Here is a 20213-nt window from a genome sequence, read left to right as displayed (position 1 = left end):
GACTGTTCCTTTTTTTATTGGTTTCAGTAGCACTGCCGTATCATGATCCAGAATTTCTACATTTTATATTTCTGTACAAATATAGTAAAGAATGTGAATAAATATAGTAATTAAAAGAACAGAAAAGAATGATCCTAAAAATGCAAAGACAATCTCTTTTTTTAGCTATCTAAACTAGATTTCAAACTGAAATTAAATACAAAAAAAAAATTATACCAATTAGGTAATTCTGGTTCTCACCATATCAACTGTGCAATATTGCACAATATGTTTTGACACATATAATCAGCTGTGATTTACGTATGTTGACCACCCTTTAATAAACATACACAAATGTACCCTTTTTTAACACAAAAAAAAAATATATTATAAAAGGAACATCTGTAAAGCTGGGGCTACAGCGAAATTAGACTAAAAAAAAAACCTGCACATTTGACAACTGGAAAAACAGTCTGGTCTGATGAATTAGTCTAGTCTGGTCTCAATTTCTGTTGAGGCTCACAGATGGTAGAGTCAGAATTTGACACTGTGCATGAATCCATGGACCCAACCTGTCTTTTGTCAACCATCAAGGCTGTACACTTTGGGTCTGTTTTAATACTAATCACTGCTTGCCACAGGCTATTTGTGGCTATTGTTGGGGACAATGAGCATCCCTTTATTGCCGCAACTGACACATTTTAATGGCTACTCCTAGCATGATAATGCACCACGCAACAAAGCAAAAGTCATTACAAACTGGTTCTTTAACCATGACAATGAGTTGTGTTCTTCAGCAGCCTTCCCAGTCACCGTATCTGAATCCAACAGAACATCTTTGGGATGTGGTTGAACGGGAGGATGGCAGCATCAAAGCACATCTGAAAAAACATAAGTAATTATGTGATGTGGTCATGTCAATATGGAGCAGAATCTCACAAGAATGTTTGCACCATCTTATGGAATACATTCCATAAAGAACTGAGGCTGCTTTGAGATTAATGGGAGACCTTGCCCAGTAGTAGCACAGTGTTCCTAATAAAGTGAGTGTACATACTAGGTTGCAATTTTCATCCATAATTATCAGTCTGTTCTGAAGTACCATTTTTATGAAAGTAGTGTTTCAACATGCACTGTGTAATAGTTTGTCACTCTTTTTACATGCACTATATAGTATTGTACTGTAGTGTGTTCAAGATTACTAGTTTGACATACAGTATTTAGAAAAAAGTTGTGGGGCATTATATTATTTTGACGTATTGTATACTAGTACTGTACATGCCGGGATACTCTGTCATTAACTAATTAGTATACTACTATACTGTGGCCATCCATCACCACTGGTTTGGAGCAGCAACAAGGCAGGACAGGAAAAGACTGCAACACAGTTAAAACAGCAGAAAAAATAATTGGTGCCCCCCTGCCCTCTCCCCAGGACTTGTAACATACCAGAAACCGGGCAGGAAAAATCACTACTGACCCTTCACACCCTGGACACAACCTCTTTCAGCTCCTCCCTTCTGGCAGGCGCTACAGAACATTGTTTACCAAAACTGCCAGACACAGGAACGGTCCCCCCCCCCCCCCTCACCATAATTATATTCCCTGGTTTATATCTTTATATCTATATTAAGTATTGCATTATCAGAATTGTCAGTCATCACATCATCCGTATGTCACACACTATTGCTGCTGTATATTGTACAAGTTCTAAAGTAAATCTCTTATGGTTATTTGCACCATCCACTTTATGTAAATTACTGATCTGTCATATATTCTGTATTCATATTTAATACTCATACTGTATATATTGTCACACATTGTCTGTTTTTGTCTTGTATAGTCCAAGCTAAATGTATACTGTTATTTATGTCTGTTCTTTTGAGAGTCACCAACAACTGGAACCAAATTCCTTGTGTGTGTCAGCACACATGGCCAATAATCCTGATTCAGCCATATTATTGTGCTTAGTATTTAGTATGGTCCAGTTGTATTTAACACATGCACTATTTAATATGGTGGTACATTCAAAATGGTGATCTATACCCATATATTTGAAACATTACTATTTAGGTGTAGAAGTATAGAAATATCAAATGATATTTGATATCATGATGCAGTGTACCATTGTAATATTTGGACTGTATTTTAGCATGTAACATCCTACTATTTTGTTATATTCCCAGATGTCGCATACATATTACTTTAGACCACAATGGATATTTATTTGTGTATTCACTGAATTGTTTAATTGCTAAAGCCTTTCTAATCAATTCCTTATCAATCCTATTCATCCACAAGGGAAAAATAAGGAGTGAACATTTATACACAGACTGGATTAAGCTAGGACTGTAAATAATAAGACACTGTCTGACTGCCTTTCCTGACGTGTATGCAAAGACGCAGGATCAGACTAAAAAAAAAATTGTCGTGTTAGGATTTGACATCACAACTTGGCATATCAGTATGTCAGGTTTGCTGATGCAAGCTTGCAGATCATTCTCTTCTGCATGCTTTGATCCCTCAGATGTACTCACTTCTTGAGCTGGCAGGCATCATGCAGAGACAGCCAAGAGGGATTGAATACAAGACATTGTCTTCACTTCTGCCTTTCCACAGATGAGATGATGAGAGAGAAACAGTCAGAATGCTATAGAGCTCTTAATATTAAGCCAAATATTAAATAAAAATGTGAGGAAAAATCAGTTTCATCAGCTGTAAATAATGTAAATGCACCTACCCTGGCTTACACAGGGGTTGGACAATGAAAAACACCGACCAATATATTGTTGGAGGTTTCAAGGCTATACATGTATACTGTATACATTCACTGATTACATATTCTAAAACTATGAGCAGTTTGTGAGGTTTTAATTAGCAGAGCAGAAGTAAAGTTGTACAAAAAATATTGCAATCCACATAACATAATGGGAGATATATCAGAATATAAAAGAGGACAAATTGTTGCTGTGCATCTCACGGGTGCATCTGTGACCGGAGCAGCAAGTCTTTGTCATGTAACCAGAGCCACGTTATCCAGAGTAATGTTGCTATGCCACCACATAGGACTAACCACATGTAACAGGGATGTGCCAGTGCTACCCAGAGTACATAAAAAAATAATAATAATAATATAAAAAAAGTGCCCTACTCCCTGCTGAATTAAATGCATATCCCGACTCTCCCGATTCTTCCAAAACTGTGCGTTGAGAAGTTTCAGTGGTGCTAGCAGTGGAAATCTTGGGCTGGGGACAATGTGAAACTTGTTGCTGTTCTCCAAGGAGTCAACCTTCAATGTCTTTCCCACACCTGGAGATTAACAGCATAGAGAAGCCCCAAGCAAACTTACCACCCAGACTGTTCAGTGCTCAGAGTGAAGCACATGGGTGGATCAGTGATGATTTAGACTCAAATATCTGTCATTTACTAAGGCCACTATTTCTGCTAGGTGGACAAGGACTACCAAACCATTCTGGAGGACAACGTGCACCTAATGGTTCAGATATTATACCCTGAACGTGGTTTGATGAACATGAAAGTGAACTTGAACATCTCCCATGGACTGCACAGTCACCAGATCTGATTACCACAGGAAACATTTTTCTCAACCAGCACCATACTAGTACATTATTGTTACTTGTACTTTTATTGTTTGATCTGGCCCACTCACTGATATTTCTCTCCCAAATCATTTAGGAGCCTTTTTTTAAAAATATTATCCGATTGCTGTGGCAGCAGCGCCATACTGTGGCAATAAAATGTATTCATCAAGAAGGACCAGATGAACACTTGGGAAGAAATCTCATTCATAATCACCTGGGCAGTGAGTAGCTTTTTAGCTCTGCTGTCTGTTTTCAATAACACTGTGTAGTCCCTTGCTCACCACTGTCTTAAACTTTAGCCAGATGATGTTTTTATGCCACCAATAGCTTTTTTTCCCCCTACAGTATCAGGTTAACAAGATAAACAATCTTTTCTAGAAGTAAAATGCTATAATAAAATCTGTAGTAAAAAAAGAAAAACAAACACAGGACTGCTTTGAATTAAATCTTTTATGTTGTTTTTAAAATGCAATTACCCCATATCTGATTAAAATTCATTTAAACCACCATCAACCCCCTCCCTCCCCCCAGTTTACCAGAACAAAAATCTTTCTCTGTACAAAGGTTAAGAAAATAGAAGACAAGTTTCTTTCACTTTAAAACAACCTTATAAAACATGTTCACATCCTATTAGTTACTGCATTTTCACTGGTGAGAAAATAGGAATCAATAAGAAATGGGAAACTGGCTCATTAATAGCCAGCAGCCTGTTCGTTTCACAGCTGTCAAATTTCCAAAGTCACCAAGTATGAAGGTTTTGGTTTAAAGCAACTTCTAGAATATGTATGTAACTTACAGGGACGTAGATGTTCCTGATCAACCCTGCCTGCATACTCGTCCTTCAATAGCAACAAAAACGGTTCATGAGTCACAGTACAATAAAATTCCTGGGTTGGAAACACTACATCAGAGACAACCTTACTGGTCAGAGGCAGTAATTGCCCGAAAAAGAAAAAGGAAAAAAAACAAACCATTGACTAGAAACTACAAGTCCCTTAGACCTAATTTAATAATGCAGAACTGTGTTCGTGATCAAGCAGTGACTGGGAGTGTTCTATTTTTGTCCTTGATCTGGCAAGAGCTGATTTCAATAGTCCAGTTTTAGCAGCCATTTTATCTTTGGAAAACTAAATTTTGGTACTTTCAGTCCAAAGCAAATATTGTTGTCAATATTTTAATTCTGTTAATTGTAATACTGTATTAAACTATGGATTAGTGGAAAAACAATCACCAAAAAAGCAGAAGACTTAAATATATTACAACATGGTGTCTTCTACACTCACCTGCAGCTTTGTCCATTATGTAGTTAAAAAACAGTGTTTCAAGGAAATGCTCTAAAGAGCATCTGAAAGTGTTCTCACAGTGCTGATGGGATACAATACCTGTGGACCAACTCATCCGACAGCATATGATAAATAAGACTGCTTCATTGCTATGGCCAACAGTCTTTGCCACTCTCCAAGTTAACTGATATTACAGTGATGGAGAATAAAGATTCCACTGGAAGTAGTACATAAACATGGCTTCATGGTTTGTGGGGTGCAACAGTTCTTTGCAGTGTTTTTCTCTCTCTTTTTTGAGTTCTTATTCCTGTTCCATCGCAGTCCAACCAATCCTTATGTGCCCAATTGTGTCCTACACACTCAGTCTACAGGGCCCTGGAAGATAAGCTTAGCACATCCCTGTGTGACACTGAGCTGTGTGGCACAGAATGGGCATGCAGCATGGAAAGCATGGGTACCATGTGGTAAGGGAATTTCAGACCAGTAGCGGGTTGACTTCTCTGAGCAGACATGACCACAAGGAATAAAGGCATGCGTAGGTGCTCCGGAGTCCACATAAAAGGCTGGTTCACAGCCTAGCCACAGTGGCACATAGGGCCCCACAGTCCTGCACATGGGGCACTCACGTTTGCCGTTAGGTTCACGCTCTGAGCTGTGGCCCCACTCATGGTAACCATGCACATGCCCACATGCCAAGTACACCCACGGCTGCTTATCCTGCTGATGGGCTAGACTGGGTAGTGCCCGGCTGGATCGATGCATGCTGGGAAATGCCAAGGTGTTGAGGCCCACAGGGCACTGGGGCCGCGTCGCATTCAGCTCCTGGCGGAGTGCCTCCAGGTGCTTCTGGGTGGGTGCGTGAAAGAGACCTTCGGCGGTGCGCCACAGTAGAGTGGCACCACACAGGTCCACCAGAGAGCCATCCAGCAGCACGTTACTCTCACTATCCACCTGCACATCAAAATGAACATGCAGTTAAAATATAATCATATATGATGCTTTTACATTCTAAAGTCAAAAAGATCCCATTTCAAATTTCACTTAAAATGGATAAACAAGATTACACTAAGGTTATACAAATAAGGTTATCACATTACATTACTTTATTCATACACAATCACATACTCTTATACATATGATTCATTTGCCTCTGTCCTTACTGACATAAGATATTGTGACATGCAGGCAGTCAGTCAGCAGGCAAACTTCCAGCATTTGAAAATTGTATAAAATCACTTGACCTGCAGAGGGTGATGGAGAGCTTTAAAAAAACATTCTATCAGGAGTTAGTCTAGATGCAATGCAGCTTTTAAAAGGTTGGCCTTTAAATATAAACCAAAGTTTCTGATATTTCCTTTGGCTGGAGATTTGCTGAATGGTTTTTATGTGTCAATTTAGAAACAAAATCATTTTAATTCAGAGAGGGGTTAAGATGCAGTAATGCTGGCAGAGGTCCAGCTATTTTTTACATCAGGAATGTTCCTATATAATTATATTATTAATAAATATTAATAATTATCTTAATTTCATTCTGACTAAACCATGAAAAGAACCAAATCCACAAAGTGCATTTTGACCATTATATATAAAACCCAAAGTAATTACTCAATTTAAAACCATTAAGTTAAATTAACCCCTGAGGCAAACATGTCAGGGACAGGATTTTAAAAAAGCCAGAGTCTGTGCTGTAAACTGAAGCCAACACTGGAAGGTTTTTTCATATTTGTGACACAAGTCTGAAGATAGAAGGAAATTTTTTGCTGTTGATAAAATCCAAGATCAAACAATATATCAAATTTTCTCCCCAAATTGTGCAACTTAGTAATCATTACAAGGATGTCTAAGATTCAGCCTTCTGATGTGATAAGGAGGGAAAAAAGAAGCCTTTATAAAAAGCTGCGAGTTTCTGTCAAAATAGAAGAAGGTTTTTTTTGGTTAATTAAATAATGAAAAACATTTCATGAATAATAATTACTTTATTATTAAATTCTCAATTATTTTATTTATTTTTGGTACATTTGATAAGTCAACCACCAAAATAACCTCAGCCTTAAATGCTTCGCCGATGGTCTATATCTTTTGTGCCTGTGATAATCTGATTGGTTGTCCATATTTGTATACCAAATGGAAGTGCTGAAAATTGTATTAAAACATCTTAATAGTGGACTAAAACTTCTCAACCGTATGTATGGAACATTAAACATTTGTAGCACTGACCAATTTGCCTCGTGTCTGTGCGGAGCGAGTCTCTCTCAGTGTATATACATCTCCACACACAGATATCTCTCGCCACACACCAGGCTTGGACTCTTCTGTGAAACCACCACGCGGATGCATCACCAGCACGCCATTGGTTGTCAGTCCATCCATCTGGCCATCTGGATTCTTCCATTTGGCTGCTTTCTCCTGTGGATAGAGGAAGATGGTAAAGAGCTAGGCATGTGCACAAAAACATCCATGAAAGCCGTGACTAATTCTGTTTACATCTATATTTACCAGGTTATTCTGGAAGGCTCCACTGGGTCAGCAGAAAAAGATACTTCACAAGCCAGAACATTTATATATATAGATAGATGCTTTCTCAAATGCCAGTGATAAAAGTAGCCAGGAGGCTCATTCATGGACAATACATGCATGCAAATATACAGTCATGTGGAAGTTCACACTCACCCCTAGGAAGATGTTCTTGGAAGAGTCGAAGCCTGCAGCATAGATGCGTGCCGTGTACGGAGGGTTGCGTTCACACACCACCCGACAGGCAAAGCGCGAAATGGTGCTCTGTGTGATGGGAGAGTCCTCGCCGTCTACACCCCCTGACACTGTGTCAGTCACCACAAAGTCAATTGGGCTCTCCGTCGATCGACCAATCTAGAACCCAATCACAAAAAAGGCTGTGTTTAAATGTGTGGTAAACTGGAAAAAAAAAAAAAAAAGCAGGACCCAAATTTTTTTAAAAGGTTGTTCTTCCATTCTATTCTAATCAGCAATAGCAAACCTACAAAAATAACTAAATAAAAAGACACTTAAAATTGCACTTTTCATTTAGCACTAAATGGAAACCATCCAAATTATATTACAATGCACAACAGATACCAATATGAGGACATCTGTGTCCCTGTCTGCACTTCCCCATGCCTGAGGATGTGTGTAACAGTAAATGGCTGGTCGTGTAAAAGTTACAGCTGATCTGTGATGTAGATCAAGACCGCTAAAATAGACAGATTAAAAAAGCATCCATGTTTTACAAATAAAAACGTATATTTGTTGACATGGCAAAATTTTCTGTAAATAGTCATTTATTTATGTTGGTTGTTTGTTTGTTTACGTAAAAAGTCTCTGCTGTCAGTTTTGTAACTATAGTTTTTCTGTCACAAACCAATCTTATGGGTGGAGGACTGTGCACTTTCTGCTTTTTCTATAACATGACAAGCATCGACAGAAGATGTAACTGCTGTTTACAAATGTTATAAATGATTGTCTCACAGAAATGACAACATTAGATGGCCAAAAAGAACAAAGTGTTTGTCATTAATAAATTCTGAACTGTAATAATTGCCAACTTGCAGTCTTGCAAGAGGGAAAAAAAATCACTTGGGGTATGATGGTTATAAAAGGTAAACTGTAAGTCTTTCACACCAGGCTACAGAACGCCACCCCTTTGACATATTTCTAGTAGAGTACACCCTGTCATTTTTTATTCTTTACAGAACGCATTATTTATGACCTCTTATACAGCTATATGAATGGCATTTGTGTGTTACTTTACCTGGAACATGTCTGTGTCTTTGTCATGGCTGTACTCTACAACCACAGTCTGGTTTCTGGACAGAGTGTAGGAGATACTGTGCTGGCCCTTACAGTTTACAGCCTACAACAGAACAGCAACAAATGTTTGTTATTCTCTAGCCACAGCCACAAGCTAACAGAGGGAACAAGAGTCACATTATTTACATGTTACAACAGGAAAAATACAATCACTGGGAAGAGCATTGTTTAAGGACTCTGGATCTGAAAACATTGTATTTGCATTGAACAAAAATGTTAGACTTTATGTAAGTGTAATACGTATAGCCATCTTAATTCCCTGTAACTATTTTGAGCACAAACATCTATCCCATTTGCTTGACAGACAAAATAAGGTCACTTGATTATGTAAAAGTATTTAACACTTTCATAATATATTCAGAAGCCATCTGTGTCTGTCCCAAGCAGGAAGTGGACAAAACTATGTAGAGTATAGAAATGCTACAGAAATGCAGTGCATCGATTAGTATTTCATGTTTCGTACAGCCATCAGACGTTTGTGGGTTGTTGTTGTTTTTTGTTTTTCTTTAACCAAACACATCAGTGATTTCTCGGTTATTCATTTAATTAAAATGAGTGGCAAATACATGTTCATCAGCCACAGGAAAGAGACACGTAAGCTACAGCTCAGTGCACAAAAAAGCTTTTTGAATATACTCATCCAGGGAAAGGACATTTCTAAATAAATGTAGCCATTCCACTGTTCATTTTCAACAGGACATGAAGGGATTTTATTATGATGTAGCCACCTTTTCCTTCTCACCCTCTTTCTCTCATTAATCTGTGAGTTCCAAATCTCTACATCACAAGGGGAGTGAAAATGAGGTCATGTGCACTACACCAGAGAAAAGAACAGCTAGAGCGCAATCAAACGAGTTGGTGGGAGTCTGGCCACAGCAGTCTGAGTGAATAGTGAATATGGAGTCAGAATTTGGCAACTGGGAGTACATGTACAAATCACATTCATCTATTATATGTTTGAATACTCATACTTGAAAGAAAGAATGAATTTAAGAGTGATAACTTTGCTTTCACAAGAACATTTAAGCATCCGATATTGAACTGCCGATGGCCACAGGAAGAAAAAAAAACTACTTCACAAAATAGAGTAACAGTATTCTTATGTTAAAATCCGAATCATGTTTGGATATTTCCAGTTGCCTACCTCATAGAGCAAGCTATTACACAATACATAGTAAGCGTCTTAGCCATAATCCCACTCCTGCCCTCTCTTATAAAAGTTCTCACCAATCCTACCCACTCTCTCAGAGTTTCTGAATAATTCCACCTGTTCCCACAGTAATTCCGACCAGTCCCCCTACACTGAAAAAATAAAATCAGCTAATGGTCAGCTAAATTTAACAGAACCTATTCAATACAGATCCTCATAAAATCAGGATTTCATTGCTTATACTAAACTTAATTTAACCAATTATCTAATTGCTGATTTATGAAACAATTATGATCAAAACACATAATTACGTGTAATGTAAACCAATTACGTTATGAAGTCTCATGAGGATGTTGATGCTGACAGGAACTGTAACTACAGTATAACTACTACTGGATTTGATATTTGTCCGGAAGCAAACAGTGTTAAATGTTCAATTATGTTGGACCAGTGTATGCATACAAATTAAATCAATTCAATCGGCAGCATTTTCAGTGTATACTCCTGCAGAAAATCTGACCCATCCCACAAAACCTCTGTCTAATCTGTCCTACAGGAATACTGACCAGCCTCACCCACTTTTGCAGAAGCTCTGACAAATCCCACAGTAGTGACAATCATAGCTGGTGCTATTTCCCAAAATATATGCATTATTATTTTTAAACTGCTACACAACAGCTGCTGTACTGCAGAAATCAGACCATACAGACCACAAATATCAAGTACTCATTTTACGTGCAACTCAAAATGTTTATCACTTTGGCAATATGAAAAACAATAACCCAATGCTATTCAATGCATGGAAATTATTTGTTGCAGTGCTGTTTAAGTTTAGCACACTTGGCAAAATTTGTGGACATTTGTCTATCGATGTTCCAGCCAACAGGCTTCAGTTATTCATGTTGATACTGAAAAGGCTGGAGGAAAACAAATTGTGGTTATCAACTCACATTAAAAGATATTTAATCCTGGTCACTTTGAACCAAGGCTGTGCATGTTTAATTTTACGTAGACAGAGGACCAGGAGAGACTGGCAACAGCAATGCAGCTGGCCAAGATTAAATGTTAAAAATTGACTTGCTAAATAAAAGAATGAGAAGCCATTACAGGGTAGCAATATTGACAAACATCAATTCAAATACTGGCAACCTTGGTCATATACTACGAATTATCATTTCCCCGAAATGAAAGGTTTCAAGATGCCATTCATTTTCAAAACAAATTTTAGTAGTACTGTGGTATTTAAACAGGGTACTTTAGGGTTGTGTTCTGTATAGTTCTTATTCTACACTGCAATTAGACGTTTAAAGAATAGACATGGTACAGGATAAACCAGCAGTTTTATTTTAAGTTGTTTCCAAGGACGGCACAGTGGTGCAGCGTATAACTTTGTATCACAGCTTACAGGTCCCTGGTTCAGTACTGAGCTTGAGTTTCTGTCTGTGTGGAATTTCACATGTTCTGCTCATGTCAGGTTCTACAGTTTTCTTGCACTTCCCAAGATCATGACAGGCGGTGGACTGGATAAAATGCCTTCAAGTGTGAATGAGTGCGTATGCACTGTGCCTACAATGGTGCCATCCCAGGGTGTATTCTCACCTCCAGCACAGTGCTCCCAGAATAGGCTTTGTTTCCAGTGCAAGCCTATAAGGCTAGAGATCTATTCTATGCATGTTGAACTTAAAAGACTTTCATACTGAATATACAGGAAAGCCTTAGTGAACAGCAACTTTAAAGCAGTTTTAAATTACAAACATCATGTTTAAATGTATTTCATTTGGGATAAGATTCCTACCACCCACAAACACCTACAACAAACCAGCAACACGCATCCCTGCATTTCATAGTGGTTGCCAAAATATCCTTGTGAAAGCAGCCTAGCATGCAGCTTTAGTCCATTGTGGCTGGCAGGGAAACAGCACCTCCCTCTATCTCACTTCCAGCTTCACAGGGGGTCCACCATCTCCCATCCCATCCCTAATGTACACTGGGACATAAAAACACAAAAGCGCAGTGACAATAAACCCTGAGGCCCATGGGCAGTGGGGTATACTGTATATTTGAACAATTGTTTTGTGAGGAGAGTGTAAGAAGACGAGGTTGGGTCACAGTAAGCTGTAGTTTTACAGCTGCCTCGATGGCCATCAATTAATGCAGAGCTCACAATGCAACTCTGACAAAGAAACACAACTGAAAGAGCTCCAAATGGTCTCGCGCATTGTTCCGTCAGGAGCTCAGTGACGGTTTGTTCCGTCAAGAGCTCGGTTTGTTGCCTGCTGGCTGAATGCAAGGCCGGTTTAGAGCAACTTTAAACAAAAAGAATAGCTATCCTTTGTAAGACTTTAAAATTAGAATAGTACAGATGAAGATGTGACAGTGCTATAGTGCTGTTATAACTTCTTTATCCATTTAGAAGAAGGCTACTGAGCAAAAAGAGGCAGGATAGACAGTGCAGCAGACCATGATAGCTATAGATTTCACAATACATATAGATATTTTCACCAACCCTCTCTGAGCATCAAACAAGACTGTACAGTCACCAATAGAAAAAATCCATACCAGTAATTTGCTGGGAAAAGCAACAAAACACATACAGATTACAGTAAAATCTTTTTTCAGCTTTTAAGGAAGTTGGGGCCAAAGTGCAAAGTCACTCTGAGGTAAGCATATCTAGTATATTTATTAGCAAGGAACTGTGTAGCAGCCTCCAGTTTCTGAGCGTGATGTGTGATAAGGACTGCACTTTTGCAAAAATACCTCTCAATTTTAGAAAATGGCACTATGCAGCCGAATAACTGTGGCAGTATGCTTATGAGGTAATTCGCTCATTACCTCACAAGGATAGTGCACAATTTAAAAAGTATAAAATATGGCTTGTGCTAGCACATGCCAGCTGTAGGGAGCTTAGTGTCACCTTGTGTAACTCACATGCAATTTGCATATTCAAATATTATTCTAATAATGTGCTGGAATATTCCAAGACTAATTTTGCCTAAAATGCCCAACCTTAGACCAAAGGAAGCATTACAACAACTATGCATACAAGTAAAGGGGAGAGGTGAAAGAGATCCACAGATGCCTGCTAGAAAAAGAATTACTAAGCCTATAACCTCACATGACTGGGCAAAGGTTCTGGTCACGTGCTACACAGACAACAAACAGCCACTTCCAGGTTAATCTCAGACACCGAGACGTTGATGTACGTTTTGTTTTTTTAAGTACACAAAAAAAAAAGTCAGATCACCTAAAAAGTGATGTTGCACTATTGCGGGAAGTGAAAGGGATGTCAGCTACAGAGAACAATACTTTAGTGCCTTATTTTCTCGGGCCTTTAAAAAGGTTTCCATTCACTGTGCAAAGAGTTATTTTTCACTGATGAAGGATGGACACCGATAATCAACAGGTCACCTTTATTATTTTAGGGGGAACACCACACCACAGAAAAAAGAAGGTGCTATAAAAGAGGACCAGCAAAACAAGCCAACCATCACATCAAACAAACAAAGACGACAAAGGAGTCACTATGGTCTGATTCTAATATTTTTGTGGCTAGAGAATATGTCTAAGATTATAATTCTGACATAGTAAGCCAGTGCTATCTTATTAGCATATTGATGCTATTTAAAGCCTCTCCATATAGGCATTTAGCCACAAGCCACACAAGCAGGTTTTTTATTTGCTATCCCCTTTTGCCAAGAAATAGTGAATTTAAATCCCTAACATGTCACAGCAATAAGAGAGCAACATATTTCTCAGAGGAAGCAAGTGTTAGCCATCAGCCTCCACAATTAGTAGCTGATCTGTGATAATCGAGATCTAACTAGTGGGTTAGAATTGGTGAGAACAAAATTAGAGAAATTGGCAGACAACACAAACAAAATATTATGATTGGCTAAAATATGTGTAGATGGTACAGAAATTAAAACTTTCCACTTTATCACTGTATAAAAAGAAGGGGGTTCTTTCTGCATTAGCCAGTGCTACAGCTGGGAAGAAAAACAGGCAGTCTGACCACAAATATCTGCCCCAAAACAGTTCATAGGCCACTACAGTTTACTCCCACCTCCATACAACTGTTGTAAACATGCTTACACACTTCCACTGACTACTTAGAACAGATGCATCAGTCCTTTCATTTCATTTTTTTAGCTAGAGGAACTTTCTGTCAGTCTACTCATTCTGCATTTTTAGACCAAGATGTTAAGCCTATACTATGCTTTAAAGAATTATAAATTGCGAGGTACCTTGCTGTCTTGTGGGTTATTGAGGATGTGTACAGTGCTTGGCTTAACCCCGTTGGCTTTGACTCTCTTGTAGAGGGCAAAACGGCTCCTCCTCCTTCCACGGTCTCCACTGGGGAGGGATCCATTGTACCTGTGTATAAATGACAGGAAACTCATATCTTGGGTTCATGTAATAAGACCTTCCTAGTCAACTTAGCTCGTTTAAACTGAGAATCAAGTCTAATTAAATGCATGTTAAGTTATCTGGCACTACAAGTACTAAACTTTTGTGACTGGTGCATGTATTATGCTTTCCTGAGCATGTGACCATCCAACTGGTCAAAATCTCCCCATAGTGGTAGTAGTACTGTAGTATTAGCTGACTAATCGATGCAACTAGTGGCTTGTTACTAGGAAACAAAATAGTATATGTAACAGTACACTACTATAGAAGACTAAAACAATCTGCTGTAAACTAGCAACTACTTCAGACACTTGTCTCCTTTGTAGTTGACTCCTCAACATAGTTATGGTGCTACGGTTGAAAAAGATCAGCTGAGATTATATTTCTTGAGCACAGCAAAGAATTTAACAATGAAATATGCAAATCGTACCGATATCTGTGAAAAACATTTTACAGATCTGTCTTTTCAGCTCTGCTGATGTGATACAGAGAATCTGATATCTTTTATGCACTTTTATGGTCACACCCTTCAGAATCTTCTGCTGGTTTCCAGCAGAAAAACAGACAAATTTAGGGAATCTCTAAACGTTAGATAATCAACAGGCCATCAGCAGAGAGTAAACGATATAATATCTTAGCACTTTAACTATACAGTACAGACTTTAAAAAAAATGTATGTTTTGGATCACATCCCATCCAAATATATGGAAATTTATACATTTTCTATCTCTTTTCTATATGCTATCGTTAAAAATGATTACAAATGAAACTGTTATTTGGATTTTATATTTAAACAAAAAAAAAAAAAACAAGTTATATTTTTTAAGTCTTGATAATTTATTCCTGTAAAGGTTTTTATGACATGATTTATTGATGGTACTACTTTTGGTTCTATATAAACATACATTTTGGTTTATAACACCTGCATAAATAGATTGGATTCTTAATTTATAGAAAAACAATAAAACTAAAATCACAGTACTGTTAAAACAAAATTTCAGCCCAACCACTCTTTACTTAAAGGTGCATCTCTAGAAATTAGAATGTCGCCTTCTGGAAAGTATGTTCATTTACTGTGTATGTACTCAATACTGGGTAAGGGCTCCTTTTGCTTTAATTACTGCCTCAATTCAGCATGGCATAAAGGTGATCAGTCAGTGGCACTGCTGAGGTGGTATGGAAGCCCAGGTTTCTTTGACAGTGGCCTTTAGCTCATCTGAATATTCTCTTTTGTTTCTCATTTTCCTCTTGACAATACCCTATAGATTCTCTATGGGGTTCAGATATGGTGTGTGTGCTGGCCAGTCAAGCACACCAACACTATGGTCATTTAACCAACTTTTGGTGCTTTTGGCCATGTGGGCAGGTGCCAAACCCTGCTGGAAAATGAAATCAGCATTTTTAAAAACCAGGTCAGCAGAAGGAAGCATGAAGTGCTCTAAAATTTCTTGGTAAATGGGTGCTGTGACTTTCAAAAAAGACAACAGACCAACACCTGCAGACGACAGTGCACCCAAATCATCACAGACTGTGGAAACTTAACACTGGACTTCAATCAACTTGGGCTATGAGCTTCTCCACCCTTCCTCCAGACTCTAGGACCTTGGTTTACAAATAAAATAAAAAACATCCTCTCATCTGAAAAGAGGACCTTAGACCAATGGGCAACAGTACAGTTTTTCTCCTTGGCCCAGCCAAGACTCTGACACTGTCTGTGGTTCAGGAGTGGCTTAACAAGAGGAATACGGCAACTTTTGCCAAATTCTTTGACATGTGTGTGTGTGTGTGGTGGCTCTTGATGCCTTGACTCCAGCCTCAGTCCATTCCTTGTGAAGTTCACCAAAATTATTGTACTGATTTTGCTTGACAAGCCTCTCAAGGCTGCGGTTCTCTCGAATGGTTGTGCATCTTTTTCTTCCACACTTTTTCCTTCCACTCAACTTTCTGTTTACATGCTTGGATACAGCACTCTGAACACCTAGCTTCTTTGGCATTGAATGTCTGTGGCTTACCCTTCTTGTGAAGGGTGTCAATGATTGTCTGCTGGACAACTGTCAGATCAGTTATCCCCATTATTGTGTAGCCTAGTGAACCAAATTGAGAGACCATTTTATTGGCTCAGGAAACCTTTGCAGGTGTTTTGAGTTGATTAGAATATGGTGACATGCCAAACAGCTAATGTTTTGGGATCGTGAATTGGTTGTTTTTTGTTAAATGTGAGCCAAAATCATTGACACCAAAGACTAGAACTACTTCAGTCTGTGTGTACTGAATTTATAAAATACACGAGTTTCAGAATTTGAGTTGAATTACTGAAATAAATTAACGTAGCCATGCTCAACAACACTGCATTCAACTTAAGGAATATTGAGGTCCTTCAGCTAGGATTAGAATCGAGGGAAATAAACCCCTCAACTCACAATTCTTAATTGGGAACAAAATGGCGACCTCAAATGCAGGTTCAGCAAACCCTTACTTTTAAATTAGTTTTCTGTATGTACATAACCCTAGATACATTTCCATGATAAAATTAGCCAGCTCGATAATTTTATATTATTAGACGAACACGAAGCCCCCGCCACTTTAATAAAAAGGACAGAAATTAAATCACTCTGATACCAGACTTTCTACTTCTAAGATAAATGCAGTACAAGTCAAACTAGTATAATAAGCTACTGAACTTCACGATCAGGCATTTTATATGTATAATCTAATAAACTCTTCCTACCCAGTTATGTTTGCCCAGAAACTTAACTGTCTGACAATATATAAATAACTAGATACGGGCATTAATACAGACTACGAGAGATTAAAACAAACAGAATTCTTGACTTGACTTGACAATCACTGCCTTCAAATGTACCTAACCAAATAACAATAATGTCATCCTGGCTAGAATGCTTTTTCTTCTTTCAACATGTTTGACTACAAGGTAATTGTGTGTTGTGGTTCTGCTCAAATCTTTCAGTGTTTCCACATAGCTGCATGTTCCTGGTTCTGAGAAGGTCATCTGTAATGTGTTGCAGCGTATTAATCCACTCGATAAAACTGCTGTGAAATGGTAGAGATTGTGCCTCAGCTGACGTGTGTAGTTCTGCAGGCAGTGGGATTCGAAATGCACATGCTATAGTTACAGCATCAAGATGTGTTGTAACACTGTGGAGTGCAAATGGAGTGCATTTGTTCGACTATTGATTTTTGCACCTCTAACTGACCATTTACAAGCATGGTCATGTGCCAGGCTGGGGAGATCACAACATACATACATAAATACATACATCTGGGGAATCTAATCAACATGCTCTGACATCTCCAGCTAAAACGCTATCTAGAAACAAAAAGATTAAAGAGAACAAGTCAGATGCTAAGAAATGAATATGGTGAAAATCTCCATGGCATTTTCTCTCAGACAGGCACTCAGTCCTGTGTAGCTGATTGTAATCCTTTCCCTTTGCCCTGAGCCAGAATCCTCTGTGGAAGTGATCAGCTGCACCTGTCCTGCAGACTGGGGTCATTCCCACAGAGCCTGTCTCACTTGTCACCACAAATCACAAAGCAACAAACCTCACCAGAGGGGGGGATTCCACAGGTTTGTTAAAATAATCCAGACAGATTACTCTATCTGAACATTACAACAGCAATTTCTGTCTTACATACAGCAGTCTAAACACAACTGGGGTGAATTTTAGACTTTCACATGGACACAACGAAGTCTTTCGAAGTAGTTTTAAATGTTTCTTAAATGTGTCCAGTGAATTGTTTTTTTTTCCATTATGTTGCCAAATTAACATAGTGTGTTTCTATTATGAGTGAAATCCTCAAACTGTCTAAAATCATGTGGCAGAACTCAATCAGCCCTTCTCAGGTGACAGGGATTAAAGCCATTTTAGAAACAAGCATGCCACATGACACTGAATACCACACTGTGAATGAGTCAATGACTCAGAAAGATCCTTTTTCCTCAGTTCCACCCACAAAGATCAGTCAATGAAAATCAAAATGTCCTGCCAGAGGTGTTACTTCGAAGAGGCTTGTAAGGTCACACAAAACCCTATCAATAAGGCCAGTCAGGCCAGTGAGGACAATGAACAGAGACAGCAGGACTGAGGAGACACAGTTCCTGTGCCCAGATCAATAATACACTCTTTCAGCCTCAGTCTCTCTCCCCAAAGTGTGCCAGGGTCTTGTGCCAGGCAGCGCTAGCTAGAAAAAAAACCTGCAGGACAAGAACAAGACTGGTACTGATGGTACAGCCTGGAGCTGGATAATGAAACCTCACTCAGAATACCTGAATAATGAAACCTCACTTCAGTCATATATTATTATCCTTATCATCATCAATATTCTTATAATAATAATAATTATTATTAATATTATCATGTTTCTCATTATTATTATTAGCATTATTATTATCATCTGTATTATTATTAGCATTATTCACTCCTTTTCACATACTTTGAATATGTGGATCATACTTTAGAAAGCAGGAATATGTAAGTAATAGTGATCTCAAATACTATTAATATAATATACACTATTTAATATAATATATACTATATAATATATATATATATATTTTTTTTTTTAAACTTCAAGCAAGAATGTCAACTCAAATTATAGCGGGGCTTAAAAAAAATTCTAAAAATTGTTTTAAAAAAAAGGTCGACCACAGGGGAGGAAATGGGAAAGAAGTCTGTTGGATTAAAACGACTTCCGAATTCCTCCTGAATCTCTGTGGGACTTCCTGAGTGTCGACACTGCTGTGGCCAAATAATACAACACGTTACACAGAAATCCCCAGATTAGGGTCTGACTTGGTTAAAGCGGCGATCCTGTTTATTGTGATCAATCACAATAATAAATATCGGCAGACTAAAAACGCGTGTTATCCTGCTGAAGACTTGGAGAAAAGCACGTGTTCCGATGCGAGAGTAACGTGAGCGATGGGAGGTCGCTTACGCTTCTAAACTACCTCCTGTAGAAAAACAAACACATTCGGTGAACATAGTTAGTAACAACGTGGTTTACACAGCAGACAAAGGCTAAGTGTTGTTACTGTTGTAGTAAACGCTGAAGTCCGCACTGTGTCGGATCACATAATGACTGTTAGACCGTTTAAAGCGGGTTTTAGGGAAACAGATGACGGTTATTAAACTCACCCGAGAACAACCAGCTCCCCGTACTTTACAGGCTCTTTGGTGGGTGCACAGGTCTCCTCCTGACCCGGAGAAAACATCAGGCTGTTCAGCTCAATAAGCGGCCGCTCGTCGCTCTGCATTTAGTGGCTTTAATCCAGAGAAAAAGATCACAGAGGAAATACTTCAAAGGACGCGGCTAACGGCCATTTTCCGCCCTCTTTTCCGCCCCCACTCAAGTTTCTCTCTCTTACTAAATAAACTCAGTAATCTCATACAGTAAGATAAAGGCTGAATACTTAAAATGTCTCACAAAACATTTCTAATGATCGAATAATCGACTAACTTCGTGTTCCGACCGCTTTCTGCCAAGTGGAAAAACATTAGGCTACACGGTAGGGGGTGGACCGTACCATTCACTCTCGCCCACTTTAAACGGGATGAGCAGCGTAGAGAAATGTAAAGAAGTGATACAGTAACTTCCAACTCTTGATCCAGATTACGTCGTAATTATAACCGAGTGTGAACCTATCCTAAATTATATTTTCTGTGTAAAAATGTTTCCGTTCAACGAAGCAAAACCCAGCCATTGTCCACAATTCTCCCTCCGATGGAACAGTCCAAGCGCGCCACGGTCTGAGGCGGCACCTTCAATTATGTAAACAAAGAGTAAAATTTGGATATTTTTAAAGGGATATTCACACCATATGTGGATCTCTGGTGAATCCTTGCTCTTGTTTACTCAGTATGTAGGTTATTACCTAAATATGTTATAGAATTTAAAAATAAAAAAAAAACATTTCAGCGCACTCAGACAAGGTTCATTGTGAAC

The 20213-nt window shown here is 38.5% G+C and overlaps 1 protein-coding gene across 2 annotated transcripts; it reads right to left on the bottom strand.

Moving 5' to 3' along the window:
• Positions 1-19790, bottom strand: peli2 (pellino E3 ubiquitin protein ligase family member 2). 2 transcript variants are annotated; one of them, XM_027172461.2, is made up of 7 exons: positions 19406-19790; positions 14084-14213; positions 8631-8732; positions 7535-7732; positions 7082-7270; positions 2517-5815; positions 1-860 (listed from the first exon to the last, which is right to left on the bottom strand). In XM_027172461.2, exons 1-6 carry the CDS (start codon positions 19522-19524, stop codon positions 5225-5227), a joined length of 1329 nt encoding a protein of 442 aa, XP_027028262.1. In that variant the 5' UTR covers positions 19525-19790; the 3' UTR covers positions 1-860; positions 2517-5224. The 2 variants fall into 2 exon arrangements, with proteins under 2 accessions (XP_027028262.1, XP_027028263.1); XM_027172462.2 differs by lacking the exons at positions 1-860; positions 19406-19790 and adding an exon at positions 11652-11826 and having other exon boundaries at positions 4014-5815; positions 14084-14214.
• Positions 19791-20213: the final 423 nt, after the last annotated feature.

The sequence above is a fragment of the Tachysurus fulvidraco genome, chromosome 12, assembly GCF_022655615.1.
Source record: "Tachysurus fulvidraco isolate hzauxx_2018 chromosome 12, HZAU_PFXX_2.0, whole genome shotgun sequence".
In the NCBI taxonomy this organism is placed as follows: domain Eukaryota; kingdom Metazoa; phylum Chordata; class Actinopteri; order Siluriformes; family Bagridae; genus Tachysurus; species Tachysurus fulvidraco.
This window is presented reverse-complemented; position numbering and strand designations above follow the sequence as displayed.

Bases quoted from the DNA above. Each gene is read 5' to 3' on its own strand.
- peli2 (XM_027172461.2), bottom strand. From the start codon at position 19,524: ATGCAGAGCGACGAGCGGCCGCTTATTGAGCTGAACAGCCTGATGTTT. The intron at 7,733-8,630 runs GTAAAGTAACAC...ATTGGGTTCTAG, and splicing joins AAGACACAGACATGTTCCAG to ATTGGTCGATCGACGGAGAG. The intron at 5,816-7,081 runs GTCAGTGCTACA...TTTGATGTGCAG, and splicing joins CACAGACACGAGGCAAATTG to GTGGATAGTGAGAGTAACGT.